The sequence below is a fragment of the Mustela putorius genome, unplaced genomic scaffold, assembly GCF_011764305.1.
Source record: "Mustela putorius furo isolate JIRA1106 unplaced genomic scaffold, ASM1176430v1.1 tig00000868_pilon_pilon_pilon, whole genome shotgun sequence".
Classification (NCBI taxonomy): Eukaryota; Metazoa; Chordata; class Mammalia; order Carnivora; family Mustelidae; genus Mustela; species Mustela putorius.
In genome coordinates, this window is record NW_025421502.1 from 7,521,140 (window position 1) to 7,537,119 (window position 15,980).

The following is a 15,980-nucleotide window of genomic DNA, read 5'->3' on the forward strand; positions in this document are numbered from 1 at the left end:
GATGCCTGGGTGGCTCAGTCGGTGAAGTGTCTGCCTTCAGCTCAGGTCATGATTCCAGAGTCCTGAGACTGAGTCCCACACTGGGCTCCATCCTCAACGGGGAGCCTGCTTTTCCCTCTGCCTGCCACTACACCTGCTTGCTGTCACTCTCTCTCTCTCTTTGATCAATCAATCAATCTTGTGAATCCTATCTCCATCCCTCTCCAATCCATCCAGGGCTCTCCCTCTTCAACACTGCTCCCTTACTGCTGGCCACATACCTTTTCAGGCAGTAGCTTCACAACTGATCTTGCTTCTACTCTTGGCCCCTTCTACTTCCTTCTTTGCCCAGCAGCCACAGTATGTCACAAATCTAAATCAGATCATGCCGGCTCCTTCTCAGACCACTTCTTGACACCTTCTCACTGCATTTGCAAGAAGGCTCATGCTCCGTACCAAGTCTGCAAGCCCCACCCCACCTGATCCAGAGGGGCCTGGACACTTCTCACTCCCACTCCTGGTGTGACCAAGCACTCTTGTCCTCCGCCTGCTGCACACGCCCTTCCCTCTCATCCTTTACACTTCAGTGCTTCCAACAAGCCTCTCCTGACTGCTGGCACAGGCTTTGCCAGTCACTCTACACCAGGTGACCGAGCTGGCTTTGAAGAATGGGTCCAACACTGAACTTTACCTTGTTTATATACTGGTCTTACTTGTTTACATTGCTCAACCTCTCTGTGTAACATCTTTTCTTCCCTCAACACATTAACTCCAACAATCTCCATGAGAGTAGAACCTCAACTCCTGTTCACTGAATCCCTAGAATCAAGAATAAAGTCTAGGGATGTCTCGGTGGCTCAGTCAATTAAGCGTCTGCCTTTGGCTCAGGTCATGATCTCAGGGTCCTGGGATGGAATCCTGCTTCGGGATCCCCGCTCAGCGGGAAACCTACTTCTCCCTCTCCTACTCCACCCTGCCCTGGCCCCGCTTGTGTTCCCCCCAACCCCTCTGTCAAATAAATAAATAAAATCTAAAAAAAAAAAAAAAAAAAAAAAAAAGAATAAAGTTTAGCACATAGCAAGTGCTCAAAACATTGTGTCAAATGTACTAATCAATTTCAGAAGGAACTGAGGAGGGCCTGGGACCATGTCTCAACTGTATCCAAGAGGCATCTGAATAAAGTCAATACATTTGTGAAACCCAAAGCAACCCATCTTGAGAATTTTGTGACAACAACGGCTTGCCCAGTAGCTGGGGAGTGTTTCTGCTATGAGACCCTCTGCTTTCAGTCCTTTTCCCACACAGGACTGCGCTCTTCCGTCCTTCCTCCACTCCCTCCTCTCCCTTTCACACCCACCACGCCTGTGCCTTCTTATATTCTAACCTTAAAGTTCCTGACGCACGGATATTTGATAGCAAGTAATGATTTCAGTCATCCTGGTTTTACAGGAGTCTTGCTTCTCAGATTGCTACGAAAAGCAACAGAGTAAGGGCATACACTAGAGAGCGGCATTATGGATATAAACAGGGCGAGGACAGGACGAATATAACAGGACAGGCGGCAGATAAACAGGTCAGACAGCAAGGTGAGAGACAAGAGGAGTTAAGTGTGCTGAACCCCGAGGGGCTGAGGCCCGGCCAGAAGCCCACACACATCCCATGGATCACAGCTGTAAGCTGTCATCTCTTCTGTTTGCATGAGCCTCATTATCTAAATAATTCTTGTCTAGGCCCAGACACACCTCCTGACATTGAAATTCACACATTTACGTCACCAGTAACTGTAGAGGCGTGTTCCACCGTACTGTTGAGCCTGCTCAGTCTTCTAGCAAAAGGACTGGGAACCAGCTTTCTCTGGGGCTCACCAAGGTGATTCCACGACATCATTTGGTTTTTGGTTTTGGTTTTATTTTTTTGCCACTGAGGCATTTTATTTGCACATATGTATTATAACCCTAGAAAAAGAATCCCAGGATTTTCCCTCCTCTGTGTTTTTGTCTTGCTCCTTTAGGATCCATGATGCCAGCGGAGGCTGTCAGGACAATGAAACCAAACTGGCAGGATGGGAGCAGGTTAGCCTGCCATTTTTCTAGATCTTTCAGTTGTACATCAGATCTCGGGCTGATCACTCCACACTCGTTTAACCTGCCTATGAGGTTCACAGAAATTTTCCCTGCTCTGTGATCATCAATGATTTCAAATTCACCAATGCAACCAGGCCTCGTCATCGCGGCCAGAAACCAGGAGATGACTTTGGAGCCCGGCCTACTAAGAAGCTGGAGTCTGCCTCTCTTTCCAGCATTGTTACTGCTCCTCACAGCATCTGCCATGACATTCCTGCACACCGCTATGGCGGCAAGGAAAGATGGCAGGAAGAGCGACACTCAATTTTTACACAACACCCCAGAATCACTGGATGGCAACTATTCAAGAATTCTCTCCAGATTCAAGGAGGGTATCCCTGCTTAATGGTAAAGCTGGTCAGAGGGGCACTGCCTGGTAGGGTAGCTGCTAGCCACATGTGGTTACTAAGCCCTCGGGATGTGGCCCATGGAGAGATGTGCTATGAGTGCAGATTAAGGAAAAAAATGTATAAATACGCCAAGAACTTTTAGATCGATCGTAACTGATAATATGAAATAGAACATTTTGATATATGGAGTTAAAATATGTTCTTAAAATTAAGTTCACCTTTTTTAACTTTTTGTAACAAAAAATGTGGCTGTCAGAAAACTCAAATTATGTATGTGACCATCATGTGTGGTTCATATATAATTCTGCTGGACAACCCTGGGTTCTTAGTGGATGGTTATCTCCTGGGGTAGGGGTGAGAGGGCAGGGCAGCACACTGGTCCCAGGTCTGGGCTTTGCCCAGAAACTCTTTCATCAGTTCACCCAGGAGAGAGACACTAGGGAGCTGATTCATGCTAATGAAAGATGCAACAGAAAACATCAGTCTATTAACTTATCAGTAATGGCGAAGGGATCGGATAGATACCTGCTGGTAGGAGCGAATGTTCCTAGGCCTCTTACATAACCTAGACATCCTCATTCTTCTATGGAGACACTGGCAGGGAAAAGCAAACCATTCACCAAGAATTACTTGATGGGGATAAAATGCAAGCGAATGAGTCAAGGGTCATATAGGAGTACTGCATGCACAGAGCCGAGGCTCAAGAAATTCCTATGCTAGGGAGAGCCTAGAAAAATCTCTGCCCAGAGCATTGTAGAACACATTGTAGAACACAGACAAAAACTTTCTTTCCTCCACATCGTTTTGAGTTTTTTTCCAGACCTTCATATTTGTAAGAGGAAATCAATCCTACTTTTTTATATGTCTATAATTTCCCCCCTAAACTAACAAAGTGACTACAAATCTAAAAGGGTATATTTAAAGTAAATGCAAATATGAGTATGTCCTACCTCTGTGGTTTTTTGGAGTTTCCAATTTTTAATGCATTTCTATGCAAGGCAGTCTCCTCCTCCCAGAAACTGCTATATATATATACTTATGCCATCCTGTTAATTTTCCACTTATATTTCTTTAAAATTATTTTTAAAAATCTTACATTAGCCTTTGTTTCATTTTTTATATGGGAAAATTCCGAAGATTTTATTCCTTACACTGCTATTTCTACACTGTAACAAAGGAGAGACCCCTAATTAATCAAAGTTGTCTCCAAATCACAATGTAAGATTAGGAGATTAGTTACTGGAGGAAGCCTTAAAACAACAACAACAAACACTAACCCCATCCATTAAAACTATTATCTTTAAATACCAATAACTGATACTTTGATTCCAAGATATCACCTACTGGGGGGCCTACAACCCTCTGGATACTTGCTATAGACGATGTGATGAATGATATTCTCTTTTATTTATGCGTTACAGTTTGGGAAGTCTTTGCCTAGATGTATCCTTGCTCTCCGAGAATGCATATTAACATTGTTAGATAAGCAAAGAGCTAATTTTAAATAATTAAAGCAAATCTGTAGTCAAAACTCAACAAGTGATCATCTCCACCACATCTGGGCTATCATCTTACCCCCAGACAAATGCTGGGTGGTGACAACTACTCTGTGGGGTGCAGCTGCATTTCTGTCCAGCAACTCTGATGGGAAAGGCCCAAGGGCCACTACTTGCTCCATAGACTGTTTTTTGCTAAAATCTTGGAACTGGCCTTTTAAACACTGACCAGGTGTAAAAATGTATAGAATTATCGAGTCAACTCCCTCTGCCCCTAAAGTGGCTAATTTTGCCACTTTGTAAAACAGGGTAACAGGAAAATAGGACAGCCCCCCAAAGGTAAACACTCACCACACCTGATGTGCCCCTAACCGTAAGTCATGAGATTAAGCAACTTTCCCGGGGCTGGCAAAGGAACAGAACGGAATTTGCCAAGTGTTCTGATACCTCTATTAGTTTCCCTTTGGTGCTTTAACAGGTTACTACAAATTCAGTGGCTTAAACAACACGCATTTATTTTCTTACACTTCTGGAGGTCAGAAGTACAAAATGGTTTGCACTGGGCTAGAATCCAAGTGTCAGCAGGGCTGCATTCCTTTCTGGAGGCCCTCGGGAGAATCTAGTTTCGCCTTTTCCAGCTACTAGAAACTGCATCCATTCCTTGGCTCGTGGCCCCCTTCCATCTTCAAAGCCAGCAATGGTCCTTTGAGTTTTTTAAACTCAAAGCTCTATTAGTTCTGACTCTCTGGTTCTGACTCTTGTGCTTCTCTTTTCCACTGGGTCCAACCAGACAATCCAGGCTAATCTCCATATGGTAACATCAGCTGATTAGCAACCTTAATTCCCTCTTGCCGTATAACATAAAGGATACACAGATTCTGGGGCTTAGGATCTGAAACCTTCAGAGGGCCATGACTCTGCCTACCACCATCTCCAATACTTATGGGAAAAAAAGTCAATGAAACCTCATGTACAAGCTACTCTCCCCCAACAGAACTTTCAACTATAATTGGTGAAAGAACTAAAACTGAAAAAATAAGTATCATTAGAGTAGCAGGCATAAGGCATAAGAAGCAGATCTTCTTACTGAGCTGAATGCACTAATCAGGGGACAGAAGAATGTACTTCTTTCCCAAACTCATCACCAAGCCTGACTAAACACTCAGAAACTTCTAGAGAAAAATGTCTGAGGGGCACCTGGGTAGCTCGGTGAGTTAAACATATGCCTTTGGCTCAGGTCATGATCTCAGGGTCCTAGGATGGACCCCCCACACCGGGCTTCCTGCTCAGCTCTCTCTCCTCTGACCCCGCCCCACTTGTGTTCTCTTGCGCTCTCTCAAATAAAATCTTAAAAAAAAAAAAACTGTGACAAAACTGTACTGAAAATTAAGTAACTGCCATCTTTCAATACTGATACTGAAATATAGGACCTCATTGAAGCCTCCATATGGTAAATCGCAGGGATTTGATGGCATGTTTGGACAGGTGTCAAGTTTCCTTTGATAAAACTGCACATGATAGGACACAAAGGGGACCCACATTGTGAGATACATGCTAGGTTCTATAATCAACAGTGTGGTGGTTCAGCTCTGCCACTAAACTGTCTCCTTTCAATAGGTAATTCTGCCTCCTCCCAGCTGTGTGACCTTAGGCAAGTGACTAATGTCAAATGGGGGTCCTTAAGATGGGGATAACAACATGCACTTCAGCGTGTTTGGGGAGATATAAATCAGTTCCAAGTGCTCAGAAAAAAAAACCCCAACAAGTAGTGAGTGCTTTAACTATTCGGTAAATACAATTTTAAATGTTTCTGCCTGCTGCTTAAAACTTGCCAATCAGACTATATTTCAAGGGAGTGTTTTTCTGAGTACTAACCAATCCATCATAAAGGATATATCATACACACACACACACATATACAAATATAATTTAATAAAAACAATGCCCTCTGTTACTATTAAAGTTTGGTAGCTATTGGGGACGGGTGGTACTCACAACTGGAGGTTAAACAACTTGCAGAACAAATGCAAATGTCAGAAAACAGTAGCATCTGTGTGAAATAAACCATCTCCGGGCCTCCAAGAGAAAGACTCACAGCATCGGGGAGGACAGTGGGGTCTGTGATTCTTAATGGCCCCAAGCATTTTCTGGGACAGTGGTGTTCATGGTACAATACTCCTCAGAAGGCTGAGCTCTGTGGGGCACAGAGGCGGCTGTGCGACGTGAACGCTCCCAGCATCTGCTGAGAGGCCTGGCATATGGTGACTGCGGCTCTGAAAGCTTGTCAGCATTCACAGCTGACGTGATATACTTCTTATGAAAGTTCTTGAATTCAGTGGTGGTGTACAAACAACTTCCGGGATTTTATTTTAACCCCCACGAGAAGGACGAGGGAAGGCAGATCGACAGAACCCAGACCCTACCACTAACAGGCATGATGTGACAAATGGCTATTTTATTACAAAAGAAATAATAAGCGATAATTTGCTTTTTTGAGATAATAGGATGGAACACGTCTTTAAAAGTTAGAGATGCAGCTTGTCTGCCAAAAAAACAATGAACACTAAGCCACCGAGTAGTTATATGAACCAAGCATTACCCTCAATATTTTACTCACGAAGCTTTTTATATATCATATGGTCACCTTCTGAAGTATATATTTTATTCCCTTGTTAACAGTCAAGAAATGGAGGTGCATCTGAGGAAGCTGCCCAAGGTCATCTAGTGGTGAGCAGCAGTGTTGGGTCTCACAACACCCCACTGCCCTCCCCGAGGATTGTGTCTTTCTCTAGGAGGCCCTGAGACCTGTCTTTTACACAGCGGCTCCTGTTTTCTGAGAACTGCCTTTGTCCTGGTGGGGCAAGCCTATGTGGGTTCACCTCTCTGGCACTCCTTCATGACCTTGTATCAGCTCCGACCTGATAAGCATCCCAAGGTAAACATACAATCCTATATCAAAAGGTATTGTATCACCTGCCCCACCCCCTCAAACTTACACATCTCCAGAGTGAGTGGGAAGATTATAGAAAGCCCTGAGGGATACTAGGCAGTGCAGGGTCTCCCCTCAAACCCTTGCTCTACTTCCTACCGGCTCTGCCTCCTTGAGTATGTTAACCTTTCTAAAAATGGTTTCCCAACCTCCACAGCGGAGAGCACTCAGTTTCTATTTTGCAGGTCAGTCTAAGATGCAGATGTGAAAATGCTATCTCCGAGTCTCTCCCATTATTTAACCATTACTATTTCACCGGATTCGCTCCAGCTCCCTTTTCAAAGGCTTGGCTTTACGTTTAAGTTCAACAACAGCCGCAAGTATTTTCCTGAGAAGTCTCTGCTTCTCTTTGGAGACGGACTGCCATCTAAAGGTCTGCCTCCAGGGTACCTCAATTAGTTAAGTGGTCCATGATCCAAAACCATGTATTCTTTCTTTGACCCACTTCTCTAGACCTAAATGAGAACTCATTCCTTCACGTTTTCTCTAGATGTTAAGTCAGATTACCTACTTAAAGTAATTTTTAACCCCTTCCTATGGAATGTGTGTTAAGAGGTGCCTTCCCAGGATAAGTTTCATCAGCAAATGGCCCCAGGAGGCTTGTGGCATGTGTTTGCACCCCTGCCAGGCCAACCTCTGCAGGATCTCTCAGGACCCCATTTCCAAGATGGAGAAGCCAATTGCCAGTGGACCTCAGGATTAGGTATGCTCCCCCCCATCCCCGCCATGGGACACCTTGAGTTGCCTCTGGCACATTCCCAGCTGTGTTTCTGCAGTGGTCTCTCCACCTCCAGAGCTCTTCCTCCCTTCAGTTTCTTCCCAATCATGGAAAAGCTTTTCAAAAGTGTAATTCCTATCACATAGTTTGCACTTCTAATCATCTAAAAAGAGGTCATTAAGTTCCAGGGTGGACCGGCATACCCCAATTCTCCATAATAGGATGCCCCCAGTTCCACAGTTTCAGTTGGAGAGCAATCTGCCACTATTCGACACTCATGGAGACTTTCTGGGTGAAGTGCGTACTGCCAGGTAAGCTTAAGAGTCAAGGATGCCGGAAGGTGGGTATCTCAGCTCCTTCTCAATTCTGCCTGCCTCAATTCTAGCCCTGACAATTGAGCAACCTCCTTCCCACAGTTGAAATGTATCATGATAAATGAACCTCAGCGCTGGCACTACTAGGGAAAGAAGTGACATTTACCTGAAAGGGTCCTTCCAGAGTCTTTCTCTTTGACTTTCTCTTTTAATAGCTGGGTGTCTTTTCTGACTCTTGGGCTTTGAATTTGCTACCTTCATTTCCTTTCATCCCCTCCTCTTTAACAATTTTAGTATGTGGTTTTATCCTTTAACAGTACGGAGGGATATATTGAAAGAAAAGATGCACATATACAACACTCAATCCACTTAATGCTTTAAAAAAAAAAACAAACAAACTAGGAATGTGCCAAGTTTGGTTTGAAAATTTTAAGTGACATGATCAAACTAACACACAGAATTGTAAAGCTGAATCTTAAATTGTAAGCAAATCACCAAATTAGGTTTGGTAGCAGGGAATACCAGGCAGCAAATAACACCTTACCCTTTTTATACTTTTTTTTTTTTTTTAAGATTTTATTTCAGAGAGAGAGAGAATGAGCACGAGTGGGGGGAAGGGCAGATGGAGAGGGAGAAGTAGAGTCTCTGCTAAGCAGGGAGCCTGAAGAGGGCCTCCATTCCAGTACCCTGGGATCGGGACCTGAGCCGAAGGCAGCTGCTTAACTGACTGAGCCACCCAGGCTGCCCCCTTTTTAAACTTTCATTCTATGGCCTGTTTCTTTACATTCTGCTTTGAATTACAAGTCATTGTTAGAAATTAATAAATGGAACTGATTCAAGTTTCTGTATGAAGAAGCTAAACTGAACACTACTCATAATCCAACACCCTTTATCAAAACCATGAGGGGATAAAGTAACTAGCACGGGAAACGGAAAAATAAACACAAAGCAAAATTTAAATTCTGATTCAGGGTAGCAAAGAGGGTATGATATTAGCATAAAACTTGAGAATGCTTAAATGAAGAAATGTTTTATACCTATCATGAAAATTAGCGAATGGAAATTTATTGCACTTTCAGTAAATCAATCCCACAAAGTCTTCCTGATAATATGCTTTTCAAGAGTTCAAATAAATGCATAAGGTTTTTTAAAAAGGTGACCTACTTAAAAGTGATGGAGCTTGGTTAAACCTAGTATAGTGATAAATCTGCTAAATGCAACATCTGAAATTTTTAATTTGTCTACCTTTATGGGGACTAAGGAGGCAAATTGTGGAAGTAGATTTTCTTATAGAGAGTTACCTGACAAAATTAGCAGGGCTCCACTCTCCTCTATTTGCCCACAGAAGTTTAGCTTTCTGGCTAATAACAAAATACAAGCCCAAATATCTCTTTAAGAAAGCCTGTGTGTTCTGTTTTCATCAGATAAATCCCTTGTGTAATGAGCTACTGACCTATCGTGCAGCTCCACAGAGAAGGTCGATCCTATTGCTGAAATCTTAAGAGAAACACTAAAGGAACACAGAAATTAAAACTCTTGAGTTTTAAAGAGAAAGCTTTCTTATTCTGAATATGATTTTTAAAAAGGCAGCTACATTAAACACTATAAGCCACATTTTAAAATGCAAAATGACCACAATCAACATGGCCAGACACATAGATACAGCTAGAAGAATACTTAGTGCAGAGTTGCTTAAAATAATAAAACCGGAAACAAACTAACTGTCCCCAGGTAGAGGATTGGTTCAGTTGGGATGCAGCCATTGAACAGAAAACTATCAAAGCTGTTATCCAAAAGTATTTTATGATAAAGATGTCCACACCTGGATGGGAAAAAAGCAAGTTAGAAAACCGTGAATAGGGAACAAATTTGTTGGTTTTGCAGAGAATGACTTTCTAGCAGGTGCAACCTCAGGCTATCTAAATCAGTGTTCTCAACACGTTAGCTCTTTGTGTTATAGGTCCTCACAGGCTGAAAAACAATTTAAGGATATAGCATTAAGTGATTTTCTGGGGTGATTGTTGGTTTGTTTAATCTGTACCTATAAACTTCCATAAGTAATATACTACTTACTATACAGGTAAAATTTAACAAATTGCAATATTATTACCCAGTGATTATCTTCTTAAAATTCTACCATGGGGTGTCTGGGTGGCTCTGCAGGTTAAGCCTCTGCCTTCGGCTAAGGTCATGATCTCAGGGTCCTGGGATCAAACCCCACATCAGGCTCTCTGCTCAATGGGAAGCCTGCTTCTCCTTCCACCCCCTCCACCTGCCTCTCTGCCTACTTGTCATCGTAAATCAATCCTGGTATAGCCGAATTTACCCTTCAGATTTCATTTAAACAAGTTCGCTCTGGTGTCCAGTTAAAATTATTTTAACGGCCTCACTTGTCTCTAATTTTTATTGGGCAAAGCAAGGCATATTTACCTTGTTCATCTTCGTAAGAATTTATGATCCTCAATTCAGGACTCATTGTAAAGCAGCTGGGTCTTGCATTATCAGTGGCAGGCAGCCCATGGGAGTCTCCTCACTTCCCATTTCCTCCCAATTCCTCATCCTCTCCTCCTTTTTGGCTCCTTTTACCCCGTCCATAATCAAAAGCAAGGGGCGCTCTCTACTGGACTGTAAGCTTCAAGAACAGTTACAAAATCTCCTTCATGTTAGCATTACTAGTACCTAGCATAGTGGCTAGAATATAGTAGCTGCTCACTAAATGTTTAAGAATGGAACGAAGTGAAAAAATGTCTGATAGCTGAGGTTAGAGGCTTCAATTCCTCCATAAGAGACTAAGTAAAAGTAGGCAGGCTACTCTAGTCCAAAACTGTCTAGAATTCTCAGTATTTGTCACCTTACCCCCAAAAAACTCACTGCAAAGTAGCACTTTTGTAAAAAAAAAAAAAAAGTTCCCATTTGTATTCCATTGTCTATTTTAATAGATGTAAGATTATTTCTATTTTGACCTATATTTTGCTTAAAGTCCCTCCCAAATCCAAGAGTTTAAGTCACTTGCTTAAATATGGCAAGTTAACCATACAGATAGCCTCAGGTCTTCTGGATTCCAAAGCCCAAGACCTTTCCACATCATGCAGTGTGAAAAATTCCCTGTGACCTTTGACCCCAAACGCTGTCACACCTATGGTTAAGAACAAATGTTTTCAATAATTCCCAAGCAAATACTTCCCATCCTTCCAAATATTTCCTTGAGCTTTTATAAGATCCCAGGAGAAGAGAAACTGAGGCCAGGAGGCAGCAACCCAAGGGTTTCCAGTATTTCCCTCCAGGTTGCTAAGTCAATCCGCTTTACTTAAAAATGAAAACTAAAGAAACCGAATTAAATATTAACTTGTAAGACAACACTTCAACGGAAGACTACTGTGGGGTGAGACTAGCAACAAACCAAGGAAAGGACTATAAAAAGGAAATTCTGCACTGCCTACTTTGAATAAATAAATAAATAAATACAAAAAAGTTAAGGTTAGAGTTTTCCATCCCTCCAGTCTTCCTCCAGATGTCCATGTTTGTCACTTTCCGGAGTTGCTCTCTGTTTAAACAGTAAAGGGCAGTTCCACTGAAATGGGGTAGAAACCAAAGACCCTTTCAGGTATCCACAATGAAATGCTTAACTTTTTGAAGAGCCAAGGAACTTGCCCAAGGATCTCCCACGGGAAACCTCAGCCCACCAAGTTTATAAGCAGGAGATTTTGTGGAAGTTAATTGATTATCACCCATGCCGGCTCTGGAACACACCATGATTTATACATAAACAGTCACAACCGGTTGGGGTCCAGTTTGTGCCAGACGTTATGCTAGGTCTTTCTCACTCTAACACCCTCGTTACTACCATCTGTAGTGACAGTCCCATTTTACTGAGTCAGTCTTCAATGCGACCGAGAACCCACCGTTAATAGAGGAGACTCCGAGTGACACCAAGGATCTGCAAAGTTAAGTTTAAATTGAAAATCCACGCCCAACCTAGAGTCACTAAACAGTGGAACCTCTTCAAAATTTAGCAAACACGTCAAAACGTTTTGAGGTCACTTCAGAGCAGACGAGACGAAACAGAAGAATGGCACAGATTGAAAAAAGAAATTAAAGATTACAGAACGTTTGAGTTTTTTTCAAGAGGTGGCCGCGGGTTACTGACGATTATCCGACTCTCGGAGAGGCAGACGGGTCCACACCCACCCATTTGCGCGGAGAATCCAACCCTCCTTTCCCTTAAGCAGAGTGGCTGGGGAATGCCAACCGTGGAAAGGTTTCGGGGTGGGCAGCCCAGGGCCAGGCTTCTGCGGATCACACCTCGGCAGTAAGCGGCTCTGGGAAAAGAAAAAGACAGTCCCTCCTCCACCTCCTGAACTTCAGTCCTGCCCTCCGGGGCGGCTCCGGACCTTGTATGGTTTAATCTGTGTCCTTCCAACGCCAGCACCGAGTTCCCCGAAATGGTCGCAAATGAATGAGACGAATGCTCAGAGCCGGGAGCCTCAGCCACACAGCCACACAGCCACCCCCCTACCAGGCAACACCAACGAAGGATGCCCTGGGGCGGGGCGCGCGGGGGCCGAATTAGAGCCACGTCCGCGCTCGCCATCCACCTTCCCCCTCCCCGCGCGGCGCCCGACGCGCGGCTTCTCAGCCCGGTCTCCTCCCCGGCCCCCTCCGGCCGCTGCTCACCCGCTCTCTGCTGGGGCTCCCGACGCTCCCTGCCGAAGGCACCGGCTCCCGGGCGGGGATCCGCCAGGAGACGGAGCCCGCTGCCGCAGCCACCCCCGGACCGAAGCCGCTAGAAAGTTTGCTCGGGGTCTCGCCGTCTGCGCCGCGGCCCCGCTAGGCAAGCCGCTCTCCGGGTTCCCCCGCCGCCGCCGCCCCCGAGGCCGCTCCCGGCGGCGCTGCAGCACGGGCCGGGCTCGGCGGCCGAGGACGGCTCCGTGCGCGCCGAGGGCGGGGTCTCCCCGCCCGCTCGGCCCGCGGCGCGGCGCGGCGCTCGCTGTTTACCGCGGCCCGGCGGCGGCCCGCTCTCCCCGCCCGCCGCCCTGCGCGCTCCTGACATCATTCATTCTCTCACACCCTCGCCCGCCCACTCCATTTCCAAACAGTGACTCACCCGCGGCCCGGTGGCGGCAGCGCTCGCTCCCGCCGCTGTGGCTGTCCAGGCGCAGAGCGGAGCTCTTAAAACCGGTGCGACTTCTTAAGAAGAAAACCCCAGCCGACCCTCCCCTCTCTCAGCCATTGAAGGTGCAGGGAAGGAGGGGCTTGGCCCGCTGGGCCGATTGGCTCCCGGCGATAAGCCTGCGGGCCGGGAGCAGACCTCCTTGAGCGGTGACGGAGATCAATCTGGGAAAGTTCTTTGGATCCCACTCCCGGCAACTTTGAATGGGGCCGGAAAGGGATCCCCCACCCCGTACCTTGCCTTATTCAGGAACTGCTTCCTGACGACGGCGTGAGTGGGCTTGGGGACACCTGCCAACGCTTATTCGAAGGGTGCCGCCCAGGCCTAGGTCAAAGAGGCGGCTTCCCAAACCTCAGGAGGTTGCCTGGCAAGGGTAGTCCTAGTTCCGCTCTGTGGCTAACTCTAGGTGCGAGCTGGAAGGGTGCTCCAAGTGAATGAGGCTTATAATACTTTCCCTTCGGTGACTAACTACCGTGTCATTCATCCTGTTAATCAACGTGCTTTTCTTTAAGGACAAGCGACCGTAACCAAAATAAACAGTGAAAAACTAGTTCTTTGCTCAAGTGAACGTTGCGCTCTTCCGCAGCTTTTGGAACACAGGGCACCCGGGCTGTGGTTTCTTTGATGAACTCAGCAGTTATGTTTTTAGAAGGGTGTTGCCTTCCTAAAAGATAGTCAAGGCTCTAGATTTCTTAGAGCTGCTATTCATACACCTGCTGGGCAGTTCTCTAAACAATGGCTGTCTCAGATTCTAACTGGGATGAATCAGAACGCGGCCAAAACTTTATTGAATTTAAATGATAAATGTTTTATGTTCATTTCTACTTCTGGACTGGGCAATGATGTTTAGAATTTGCACTGACTTATGGGCGATTCCGTACAATAAGCAAAAATCACCCAGAGGCATCTCTAGGTGCCTATTGCAGAAATCATGTAGGTAAACAATCATTCATCTATAGTAATTAAAAACTACTGTAAAAACAACAACAACAACAAAATGCAGGACATCCCCCAAACACACAACTGTGAGAGGTCACTACAGAAGTTTCCCCCAAATGAAGATGCTCCTGAAATTAATCAAAGGTTCAGCATCACTATTGTGAAAAATGCACTCATCTAAAGCTACCGCAAGGTAAGGGGCACATGGGTGGCTCAGTCTGTTGAGCTTCCAACTCGGTTTCAGCTCAGGTCATGTTCCGGGCCTCATGGGATGGAGCACCCTGCCCCCCTCCCACACTCCTCGGTCGCTCTGCTTAAGATTCTCTCTCTCCCTCTGCCAATCCCCTGTTCTCTGTCTAATAAATAAATAAATAAAGACATCTTTAAAAGAAAGAAACAAACAAACAAACAAAAAACCTACGGAAAGGTAAGAACCCAGAAAAGAACACCAACAACTGAAGTTTATTTTCCTCGGGTTTATTTTTCCTTTTCAGTAGGAGTTCGTTTTCGATTTTACAAAGCCCAGGCATTTTGCCCAGAAGACAATAGCAAATAGATTGGTTTGCTGCGATGCAGTCAAAGTAAATGGAAATTCAAATGAACAATTTTTTGTAAAGACTCACAGACCTAATCAGAAGCTTGAATATCCTGTCCACTGATAACGCAGAGGGAACTGGATTCAAGTGCGTAGCCACAGGCAAGTTTGGGTGAATAGCTCACTGACTTCCTACTTTATAATGGTCAAATATTTGGATGTTATGGAGATAAGTATCAATAAGGTTTTCTACAGTTCTCAAAAAATGATGTTGTGGGCTTTCAGGCCTAAGCAGAAGGATGAAGTAAAAAAGCTCAGAACAAAGCCTGCCATCCTGCTGTCTTCCTCCCTGATGCAAGTCCCGCAGCTTCATCCCAGAGGGTCGCCTGTCGGGAAGGCAGCTGAATGGATAGTTCTGGATTTGTGGTTATTACTCGGTTTAAATATTGTGAATTAAATAATGATGTCATTTTATTACACACTTAAATATGCTCCAATAAATGTAATAGTGTAATTGTGATTGAGTTGCAAGAAGTTTTTACATTTTTTTCATTGTTAGCATATGAGAAAGCAAATTATTCATCTTAATTTCTATGTCTTGAAAAATGGTGACTTATCCTTCTCACAGAAAAGTATTTTGCTTTTTTTTAACTTTTTGATCTTAGAATGTATCAGAGTTTCCTAAGTCCTTGCTCTAGTCAGCTTCCAAAAATTACAGTGCTGCAGGCTCTAAGGGAAGGAAAGGGCTGGCCTGGCCAGTGTGTTCTTGTCAACTTTTTCTAAACCAGTGAATACCGTAAATACCATTTTACAGATATTTCTTTGTTATGATAAAACATACTGATTAAGTTAGGGAAACATTTGTAGTTCTTATCTCCTCTTATAATAATGCCTACTCTGGATATAACATAAATCATTGACTCAACCAACAATGTTAATATATTGAGTTCATACTTTGTGCCCATGCTGTTTATCTAAGAATCACCATATGCACTTCTAAACATTGGTCTCAGCAATGGGAAAGTTTTCTTAATTTACAATTTTTCCAGGATCTAGCATAGTGCCCAGCATGTAATACTCAATGAGTGAAATAAACAAATGAACAAGCCTTAAACAACAAACCAATAGTGAAGTGACTTCATGCTAAGGGATACTCTGTAGGCAATAAAAAAAACCAAAATAGGGGCACCTGGGTGGCTCAGTGGGTTAAGCCTCTGCCTTCAGCTCGGGTCATGATCTCAGGGTCCTGGGATCGAGCATCGCATCGGGCTCTCTGCTCAGCGGGGAGCCTGCTTCCCCCTCTCTCTCTGTCTGCTTCTCTGCCTACTTGTAATCTCTGTCTGTCAAATAAATAAATAAAATTTAAA

The 15,980-nt window shown here is 44.4% G+C and overlaps 2 protein-coding genes across 3 annotated transcripts in view; both read right to left on the reverse strand.

Moving 5' to 3' along the window:
• The window catches only part of SGMS2 (sphingomyelin synthase 2), an 84,866-nt gene extending 71,304 nt beyond the window's left edge, over positions 1-13,562 (reverse strand). The window contains exon 1 of one of the 2 annotated variants that reach the window (XM_004748110.3): positions 13,074-13,562. The gene's annotated coding sequence lies outside the window, so the exon portion shown is untranslated. Of the gene's footprint in view, positions 1-12,643; positions 12,775-13,073 lie in introns of those variants that run through there. The other variant, XM_045085565.1, reaches the window with a different exon arrangement.
• On the reverse strand, positions 1,046-4,130 carry LOC123393488 (40S ribosomal protein S15a-like). Its single transcript, XM_045085571.1, has 2 exons — positions 4,028-4,130; positions 1,046-2,362 (listed from the first exon to the last, which is right to left on the reverse strand). The coding sequence occupies exons 1-2, from the start codon at positions 4,128-4,130 to the stop codon at positions 1,935-1,937; spliced, it is 531 nt and encodes a 176-aa protein (XP_044941506.1). The 3' UTR covers positions 1,046-1,934.
• Positions 13,563-15,980: the final 2,418 nt, after the last annotated feature.

Coding starts and splice junctions, on each gene's coding strand:
- LOC123393488 (XM_045085571.1), bottom strand. CDS start 4,130: ATGGAGCAAGTAGTGGCCCTTGGGCCTTTCCCATCAGAGTTGCTGGAC. Junction 2,363..4,027: donor CACCCAGCATTTGTCTGGGG/GTAAGATGATAG, acceptor GTAAAAATTGAG/TGTCGCTCTTCCTGCCATCT.